The sequence below is a fragment of the Somniosus microcephalus genome, chromosome 1 (genome assembly GCF_052327205.1).
Source record: "Somniosus microcephalus isolate GS21.2 chromosome 1, FLI_Smic_1.0, whole genome shotgun sequence".
Classification (NCBI taxonomy): domain Eukaryota; kingdom Metazoa; phylum Chordata; class Chondrichthyes; order Squaliformes; family Somniosidae; genus Somniosus; species Somniosus microcephalus.
Window position 1 is genome coordinate 457,381,763 of NC_140987.1, and position 10,414 is coordinate 457,392,176.

Sequence of the window (10,414 nt, forward strand, 5' to 3'; positions counted from 1 at the left end):
CTCCACAAAATGGAACTCTCCCCCCCGCAGAGGCCCTGCTCCAGCGCAGCCGGAGAATCTGTCAAGAGCATTCTTGACAGATCGGAAATGCCAGTTACCAGCGCAAGCGCAGTGCATGCCTGAAACCGGCATTTCCGATGTCCCTTTGGGTGAGTACACAGCGCGTACCCACCTGTAAGGATCGGAATTTCTGCCCCGATCGAGTCTACAGCACAGAAACAGGCCATTCGGCCCAACTGGTCTGTGCCGGTGTTTATTGTCCACTCGAGTCTCCTCCCACCCCGCTTCATCTCACCCTAACAGCATATCCTTCTAATCCTTTCTCCCTCATGTGTTTATGTAGCTTCCCCTTAAATGCATCTAAGATTGATTGTTATGCAGGATGGGTTTGCAGCTGCAATTTTACACACGCACACGCACACACACACACACACACACACACACACGTGCACGAACACACCTACTAGCAGCGAGCAGCTGGCCGTGTTAACTAACGATGATTTGCTCTTTGATTTTCAGTTGCCCTGTACAGAGAACCATCGCTTCACGAGCTGGCGGAAGTTCTCTCCCGGTCTGGGACCCCCACCAAAAGCAGAAGTGCCTCAGCGGTGCTAAACGGGGGCAAGACCGTGAGTCAGACTGAGTCGACGTAGCCGGGTGGAAGCGCGTCCCGTGTCCAGTCACGTCGTGTGCGGATGCTGTCGGCGTATTACTTAAGCAGACACTCTCTCTTTCTGTTGTAAAATGATTCAGGAAACAAGCCACTGAGCTGAGTAAGGTCGCTCTCGTATCAGCCTTTTTAGGTCTTCTGGTTTCTCTTGTCAGAGGACAAATCCCGATAATTTTAGCCGAGAAAACGCTTGTGCATCTCACCAGGCACCTGGATAGCCAACGGAACCTCATTTTTGGGAATGTGGAGCGGCGGAAGTGTTGCCCTTTTGTCCTGTCATCCGACCTTTCTCTGGGAAAAGAATCATTAAAAAAGTATCACAACTTGTTCACCAGCTGAAAACAAGGTTACGATTCAGCAACGAACACACGCCACACACACACACACAAATAACCAGGCCACATTTGCTCTTAGTGGAGTAATGTAGATACCTTTGGGTTTTACTAAAGGAATGAGGAACACACACACACTCAGTAGTCACATCACGTTCTTGGCTCAGTGCTGTTCAGTCCCACTTGATACACTAGCGTCAGTTTATTTTCTTTCCTCCAATGGTCATGTTTTTGCTAAACTGCAGTTCTACCGTTTTTTTTATACTCCAGCGAATGGGTAGGACCTCTTTCAGAAACTAATCAGGGGTTGCTAAAATGAAAACAAACAAACAAAAAAAAATCCAACAGGAATTAAGTCGGTGTCTCTCAGGCTAAGTATACAGTGGGTAAAAGTATAACTTTAAGCAATCTTGAGGAAAAGGGTTTATAGATTTGTAGTGACAGTAATCTTATAGTGCAACGCCTAGAATATGGAAAGCAACCAGTTAGCAAACCGCACCCTCGTGAATCGTTCTCACTTTAGGCATTTGCACATTGACCTTATTGTGGTGACTTTTATTCTTAAAGAAACTGTGGAGTTTTGGGTGACTTCATTTTTATAACAAAAAAGAAAGTCTTATTTGTAATGCTCTTTTCCTGTACTGGGCATGGTGGGAATTGTAGTGAATGAAGTTCCCTGTGAGCAGTTTACCCTGAGCTCACCCTAGTACACAGAGGTTGTTGTTATTATGTCGATTAGTTTAGAGTTTTATTTTAATTAATCTGTTGCATGGGAGAAAGCTGGTAATCATGGAATAGAGTTGCATGACTTAGGATCAGTGTCTTGAACATGTTGGATAATGTGCTCCAAACGCTAATTGGGTTAGAAAGTACAAGCGGTTTTTCTGCTTCTGTACGGTTCAGTTGTTTATTATTTGTTGTATACACCAACAGATGCACTGAATAAAATATTTATATGAAGGTACACTTCAAACGTCTCTTCATTTGTGTCTGTGCGTATATTGATTTGTGTGTGGGTGTGAATGTTGACTTTGTGTGCGTGAGTGCATTGATATATGTGTGTATTCATCTTGGTGTGTACAGTGTGTGTGTTTATGTATACATATGTGATTGTAAGTGTGTGTGTGTGTGTGTGTGTATTTATGTATACATATGTGATTGTAAGTGTGTGTGTGTGTGTGTATTTATGTATACATATGTGATTGTAAGTGTGTGTAAGTGTGTGTGTGTGTGTGTGTGTATTAATGTGTAATTTGCCATTTGGCCCTTCGTGCCTGCCCCGCCATTCAATAAGATCATGGCTGATCAATTGCTTGCTGTACCTGCATGTTAACTTTCAGTGATTCGTGTACAAGGACACCCAGGTCCCTCTGAACACCAACATTTCCTAATCTCTCACCATTTAAAAAATACTCTGCTTTTCTATTTTCTCTACCAAAGTGGACAACTTCACATTTCTCCACATTATACTCCATCCGCCATGTTCTTGCCCACTCACTTAACCTGTCTATATCCCTTTGCAGATTCTTTGTGTTCTCCTCACCAGTTACTTTCCCACCTAGATTTGTATTGTCAGCAAACTTGGATATATTACATTTGGTCCCCTCATCCAAATCATTGATGTAGATTGTGAATAGCTGAGGCCCAAACACTGAACCTTGCGGTACCCCACTAGTTACAGCCTGCCAACCCGAAAATGACCCGTTTATCCCTACTCTCTGTTTTCTGTCCATTAACCAATCCTCAATCCATTTTTTAAATTCATTCCTGATATGTGGGCGTTACTGGCAAGGCCAGCATTTATTGCCCATCCCTAATTGCCCTTGAAAAGGTGGTGGTGAGCCGCCTTCTTGAAGATGGTAATATATTACCCCCAATCCCATGAGCCCTAATTTTGTGTAATAACCCCTTGTGTGGCATCTTATCAAATGCTTTTTGAAAATCCAAATACACTACATCCACTGGGTCCCCTTTATCTACCCTGCTAGTTACAACCTCAAAGAACTCTTGCAATCCTTGACTATGGCTCCACACTGTGAGTGCACGATGTTGAATTCACCCTGTAGTTCTCCGACAGGTCCAGGAACAGTAACCTAGTGGTGTGATAGCAAAATACTGCAGATGCTGGAAATCCAAAATAACAACAGAAAACGCTGGAAGAACTCAGCAGGCCAGGCAACATCCGTGGAGAGAGAAACAGAGTCAACGTTTCAGGTCGAAACCCTTCGTCAGGACTGAGAAAAAAAGGCAGGAAATGAAACCGATTAAAAGTCAGTTTGGGGGCTGGGAAATGGGGGAGGGGATGAAAGAAGAGACATTAAGAGATATTCAAGGTGAGACGAGATGGTAATAGGACAGGTAAAGAAACAGACAATGGCTCTCGATGAAGTGTGAAATGCACTGGCAGAGTGAGAGACAGCTGCCATGTGGGAGAGAGAAAAAAGGAAAAGGCACAAACCGAAAGTGTGGATAAAAAATATAAAAATATAATAGGGGCCGAGGTTATGATCTGAAATTGTTGAACTCGATATTGAGTCCGGAAGGCTGTAAAGTGCCTAATCGGAAGATGAGGTGCTGTTCCTCGAGTTTATGTTGAGCTTCCGTGGAACAATGCAAGAGGCCGTAGACAGTGAGGTCTGAGTGGGAATGGGGCGGTGAATTAAAATGACAGGCGACCGGAAGCTCGGGGTCACCCATACGGACTGAACGGAGGTGTTCCGCAAAGCGGTCACCCAATCTGCGTTTGGTCAGTAGCGTTTAGTAACCGAGTGATACTGGACTAGTAATCCAGAGACCTGGACCTAATGATCTGGGGACCTCCCACCACGGCAGCTGGGGAATTTAAATTCAGTTATTTAAATAAATCTGGAATAAACAGCTAGTGTCGGTAATGGTGACCATGAAACTACCGGATTGTCATAAAAACCCATTTGGTTCACTAATGTCCTTTAGGGAAGGAAATCTGCCGCCCTTACCCGGTCTGGCCTATATGTGACTCCAGACCCACAGCACTGTGGTTGGCCCTTCACTGCCCTCTGAAATGGTCCAGCGAGACACTCAGTTGTAAAGAAGGCAGCTCATCACCACCTTCTCAAGGGCAATTAGGGATGGGCAATAAATGGTGGCCTTGCCAGCGACGCCCACATCTCAATGAATGGAAAAAGGTATTTGCTCCATCTGCTGTCAGCTCGATTTCACTGTTAATTTACTTCGGAGCTTTGAAATTCTAATCCTGTTCGAAAGGCGGAACATTTATCAATGATCACTTGGGTCTCTGTTCACCATTTGAGTGTTATTCCTCTCATCACCAATCAAAAGGAGAACAGGTGCAAGTAATCCAGGCCTATGCTTCCCGCCTTTACCAGCTGATGAAACGTATTTATATCAAACTCCCATCTCCGCTGTTTAATCAGAGGTCTCAACCTGTCTATATTAAGGCTGCATCTAGCGACACCACAAGTCCCAGCCAGAATGGAGACGATTCCCCCCGGTCAGTCACGCCAGGAGGCCGCACTGCTGGGAGTGGCTGGGATTGAGTTTACGCGGATCATGTGTATTAACGTAACTATCCCCCACTCGCTGCCTTTTGCTGATTTTATCAGGAGATTGGGAGACTGCTGTAGTTTCGGTCATGAGTTCTGTTTGCTGCTGTTTGTGGAGATTCTGTCAGTCCTGCCGTAAGTCCTGCCCTGCTTCCAACTCATTGGCTGACACAATGGCGTCAATACTCCCTGCGTAAGATTCAATCAGATAACGCCTCCTTCAAGGTCAAGGCGCATTTGATAAATGTTCATATGATGTGCAGTAGTTGCCAGGCTGGTGTCTGATTGTTCTCAAACATCCACACTCCTCGATCCCAGCTAAAGCGTGCACCAGGTGCTCTGCTGTGGACCCTGCGAGATTAAGCGGGGTATCTGGAGACATGGACCCTGTACAGCAGGCATCTCAAAGCACTGGAGAGGTACCACCAACGCTGCCTCCGCAGGATAGGCGCACCAATGTCAGTGTTCTCACTCAGGCCAACATCCCCAGCATCGAAGCTTTGACCACGCTCGATCAGCTCCGATGGACGGGCCACATCATCCGCATGCCCGATACGAGACTCCCAAAGCAAGCGCTCTACTCGGAGCTCCGGCACGGCAAGAGAGCCCCAGGTGGGCAGAGGAAACGCTTCAAGGACACCCTCAAAGTCTCCTTGAAAAAGTGTAACATCCCCACCAACACCTGGGAATCCCTGGCCCAAGACTGCACAAAGTGGAGGAGAAGCATCCGGGAAGGTGCTGAACACCTCGAGTCTCTTCACCGGGAGCAAGCGGAAGCCAAGCGCAGGCAGCGCAAGGAGCGCACGTCAACCCAAACACCCCACCCACCCGCCCCTTCAACCACCATCCGCCCCACCTGTGACAGAGACTGTAGGTCCCGCATTGGACTCATCAGTCACCTGAGAACTCATTGTTAATGTGGAAGCAAGTCATCCTCGGTGCCGAGGGACTGCCTAAGAAGAAGAAGAAGTGGGGTCGGCTGTGATTTTGCGGGATCAGTGGAATGCCAACTTGAGTTCATGCCGGTGAGTGTTATTTTTCTTTCTACTAAACTACTGACCCACACTTCCCCTTCCAAAGGACTCGGTGAACAAGGAAATCAAATGGCCTGCTTTAGTCCTGAATGCCCCCACTAGCGCTCCGCATAACTCACCCGTGTTCCCTCACTTGGGAGCGGGGATTGGCTTCTTGAACGATAGGCAAGATTCTCGCTCTTTGCGATGTAACTCGGGCCTGAGCCGTTCAGAGGCACCTGTACAGTCGCCAACTCTGCGTGGGCGTATTGCTGGTGGTTTCATCATGTGACCTCCCACCTCCACCCGCCCCCCCCCCGCACTCTCCCGCCATCGGTCGCCCAGCACGTCCATCCTCCCGGTACCCCCGCCTTCCCACGGCCAATCGGAAAGCCAACAGGCTCTTAATTACCCAATCGGGTGTTGCTTGACTGTTGATCTTTTCATCCCGTCTGCAATATTTTTATAACTAATAAATGTTGAAAGAAAACTTAAAAATCACGCTCCATATTTATTACCGCATGTGGGATTTTTCTCCTTGGAGTGCTGCTGGCTGCAGTGTCCGGGAGATTAATCTTCAATTCCCAGAGACTCCAGGACAGTCCTGGAGCGTTGGCAACCCCAGGCACCCAGCATGTCGTGTGACTGAGCGAGGCGTCTTTTTGAACCGCCCAATGACTTCGCTCCCCTTTCACCACGACCGTCAGCTAAAGGCGCAGCAAATGCAGCAACAACGATCCAGGCAATCCTTCCACACTTCCGGGACATGACGTCAACTTCTCTGGCCCCGGGATCCCAACAGTCTATCCAGAGGCCAAAGATGATCTTTACAATGCTGGGGCGCTCAGGGAAAATAAAACAGTGTTGGCAAAATGTGCATCAGTTTCACAACAAAAAGAACAACAATATTAGCATTTGTCCACAAATATCAGCAACAGCAATGATTGAGATTGAAGAAGGCTAATATTGAAATAATATGATATTGAGAATGAATACCTTTATAATCAAATCAGCAATAGGATTGTGACTGAATACCATCCAATAAAGCCAATCTCAATTTTCTGTGGGGATTCAAACTGGTATTAAAATAATAATTACACAAAGATACTTGATTCTTTCTTTAGATTTTTGAAATGATAAAAAGGAAGGAAGCATCCGGTTTTTTACAATTAATCACGTAAGCTGGATTTAGGGAGATTTCACAAGCCAAACATATTGGGAGAATGCTCGCTGACCAGCGAGAGCAGGGTGCATCAGCAAATGTCAAAGTCGGCTAAATCGTGATGAAAAGGAAACGAAATCATTCACACGCGCATGTTGCCAGCCTCCACATTCAACGGATCATCCTCCGCCATTTCCGCCACCTCCAAAGTGATCCCACCACCAAACGCATCTTCCCTTCCCCTCCCCTTTCTGCATTCCGTAGGGACCGCTCCCTCCGAGACACCCTAGTCCATTCCTCTATCACCCCCAGCACCCCTTCCCCTTCGCATGGCACCTTCCCGTGCAAGCACAGGAGATGTAATACCTGCCTTTATACCTCCCCCCTTCCCACTGTCCAGGGCCCCAAACACCCCTTCCAGGTGAAACAGTGATTTACTTGTACTTCTTGCAATCTAGTATACTGTATTCGCTGCTCACGATGCGGTCTCCTCTACATTGGGGAGACCAAACGCAGATTGGGTGACCGCTTTGCGGAACACCTCCGTTCAGTCCGTAAGGGTGACCCTGAGCTTCCGGTCGCCTGTCATTTTAATTCACCGCCCCATTCCCACTCGGACCTCACCGTCCTTGGCCTCTTGTATTGTTCCACGGAAGCTCAACGTAAACTCGAGGAACAGCACCTCATCTTCCGATTAGGCACTTTACAGCCTTCCGGACTCAATATCGAGTTCAACAACTTCAGATCATAACCTCGGCCCCTATTACATTTTTACTTATATATTTTACCCATACCTTTGTTTTGGTTCCCCCACACCCTTTCCTTTTTTTCTTCTCTCTCCCACATGGCAGCTGTCTCCCATTCTGCCAGCACATTTCACACCTAATCTAGAGCTGTCTTTTGTCTCCACTAGTCCTATCACCATCTCGTCTTGTTTTGAATACCTCTTAATGTCTCTTCTCTTTTGTTCTCTCCCAGCCTGGCCTCTTAATCTATTTCATTCCCTGTGCCTCTTTAGTCTTGATAAAGGGTTTCGACCCAAAAACATTGACTCTAATTTCTCTCCACGGATGTAGCCTGACCTGCTGAGTTTTTCCAGCATTTTCTGTCATTATTTCGGATTTCCAGCATCTGCAGTATTTTGCTATCGAAGAATTGAAGGATTCTCCTTTCATCTTCTGGAATTACTGAAGAATGATTTGCTACTAAACAGGTAAAATGGTACGGCAAACATTTCCTGTCTCTCATGCTGCATGTCCTGTCCCTCGCACTGCAGGGTACGATAATGCATTGGTTGTGCTAATAGCCTAGTTATCCAGAGGCCTGAGCTACTGATCCAGAGAATGTGAGTTAAAGTCCCACCATGGCAGTTGGAGAATTTGAAATCAGTTTTTTTTTTAATTTGGAAATAGAGTAAAAAGCCGGTCTCAGTAACAGGGACCATGAAGCTGTTGGATTCTCAAAAAAAAAAACAACTGGTTCACTGATGTTCTTTAGGGAAGGAAACCTGCCGTCCTTACCCGGTCTGGGCCTATAGGTGACTCCAGTCCCGCACCAACCTGGTTGGCTCTTAACTGCCCTCTGAAGTGGTCTAGAAAACCACTCAGTTTGAATCAAACCATTTCAAGAAGAAGGCCCAACACCAGCTTCTCACCTTCTCAGGGAGACTAGGGATGGACAATAAATGCCGGCCTTGCTGCCGACTCCCACACCCCAAGAATGAATAATTAAAAAAAATTCCTGTCCATCATGCCTCAGGTAAATACACTTCTTGTGTTTTTATTTATTCACATTTCATATTACTAACACATTTGCAAATGGTAGTTTGAGAGCTTACCAATCAAAGGAAGAAAGACATGCATTTATATAGCACCTTTCACAACCTCAGGACAATGAAGTACATTTTGAAGTGTAGTCACTGTTGTAATGTAGGAAACGCGGCATCCAATTGCACGCAGCAAGATCTCACAAACAGCAATGTGATAATGACCAGGTAATCTGTTTTAGTGATGTTGGTTGAGGGATAAATATTGGCCCCAGGACACCGGGGATAACTCCCCCTGCTCTTCTTCAAAATAGTGCTGTGGGATCTTTTACATCCACCTGAGAGAGCAGACAGGACCTCGGTTTAACGTCTCATCCAAAAGGCGGCACCTCCGACAGTGCAAAACTCCCTCAGCACTGCACTGGAGTGTCAGTCTAGCTTTTTGTGCTCAAGTCTCAAGCCACTGCTGACTGCTTTTCAGAATTCAGAATAAAAACTACCAAATGGGAATTACTAAACATTTTACACAAATCATCAATTACCAGTCTATAAAGTCTCCCAATACAGGATGGCAGAAACACAAACAAACTGCTGAAAATACTTACTGAAAATATTTTAACATAGGAACAGGAGTAGGCCATTCAGCCCCTCGAGCCTGTTCCACCATTCTGTGAGATCATGGCTGATCTGTGACCTAACTCCATATACCCGCCTTTGCCCCATATCCCTTAATACCTTTGGTTAACAAAAAGCTATCAATCTCAGATTTAAAATTAACAATTGATCCAGCATCAATTGCCATTTGCGGGAGAAAGTTCCAAACTTCTACCACCCTTTGTGTGTAGAAGTGTTTCCTAATGTCACTCCTGAAAGGTCTGGCTCTAATTTTTAGACTTTGCCCCCTAGTCCTAGACTCCCCAACCAGCGGAAATAGTTTCTCTCTATCTACCCTATCTGTTCCCCCTAATATCCCAAAAACTTCAATCAGATCACCCCTTAACCTTTTAAATTCTAGGGAATACAACCCTAGTTTGTGTAATCTCTCCTCGTAAGTTTACCCTTGGAGCCCGGGTATCATTCTGGTAAACCTGCGCTGCACTCCCTCCAAGGCCAGTATATCCTTCCTAAGGTGTGGTGCCCAGAACTGCTCCCAGTGCTCCAGGTGTGGTCTAACCAGGGCTTTCTACAGCTGCAGCATAACTTCTACCCCCTTGTTCTCTAGTCCTCGAGATATAAAGGCCAGCATTCCATTAGCCTTTTTGATTATTTTCTGTACCTGTTCAGGACATTTTAATGATCGATGTACCTGGGCCCCCCGAGTCTCTTTCGACATCCACTGTTTTTAGCTTGTCACCATTTAGAAAGTGCCCTGTTCGATCCTTTATAGGTCCAAAGTGGATGACCTCACATTTGCCTACATTGAAATCCATTTGCCACAGTTTTGCCCATTCACTGAATCTATCAATATCCCTTTGTAATTTTATGCTTTCATCAGTCTACTCTCAATCATCAGAAAAGTGATGGAAGGTGTCGTTGAAAGTGCTATCAAGCGGCACTTACTCAGCAATAACCTGCTAACTGATGCCCAGTTTGGGTTCCGCCAGGGCCACTCAGCTCCTGAACTCATTACAGCCTTGGTCCAAACATGGACAAAAGAGCTGAACTCAAGAGGTGAGGTGAGAGTGACTGCCCTTGACATCAAGGCAGCATTTGATCGAGTGTGGCATCAAGGAGCCCTAGCAAAACTGAAGTCAATGGGAATCAAGGGGAAATCTCTCCATTGGTTGGAATCATACCTAGCACAAAGGAAGTTGGCTGTGGTTGTTGGAGGCCATTCACCTCAATCACATGACATCACTGCAGGAGTTCCTCAGGGCAGTGTCCTAGGCCCAACCATCTTCAGCTGTTTCATCAATGACCTTCCCTCCAT

The 10,414-nt window shown here is 46.2% G+C and overlaps 1 protein-coding gene across 4 annotated transcripts in view; it reads left to right on the forward strand.

Annotated features, from left to right (window-relative positions):
- The window catches only part of fgf13a (fibroblast growth factor 13a), an 863,578-nt gene extending 861,612 nt beyond the window's left edge, over window positions 1–1,966 (forward strand). For all 4 annotated transcript variants that reach the window (XM_086002251.1, XM_086002259.1, XM_086002240.1 and 1 more), the window contains one exon: window positions 520–1,966. In XM_086002251.1, coding sequence (XP_085858377.1) covers window positions 520–653 — 134 coding nt within the window. In that variant the 3' untranslated portion in view covers window positions 654–1,966. The remainder of the gene's footprint in view (window positions 1–519) is intronic.
- The last annotated feature ends 8,448 nt before the right edge of the window (window positions 1,967–10,414 follow it).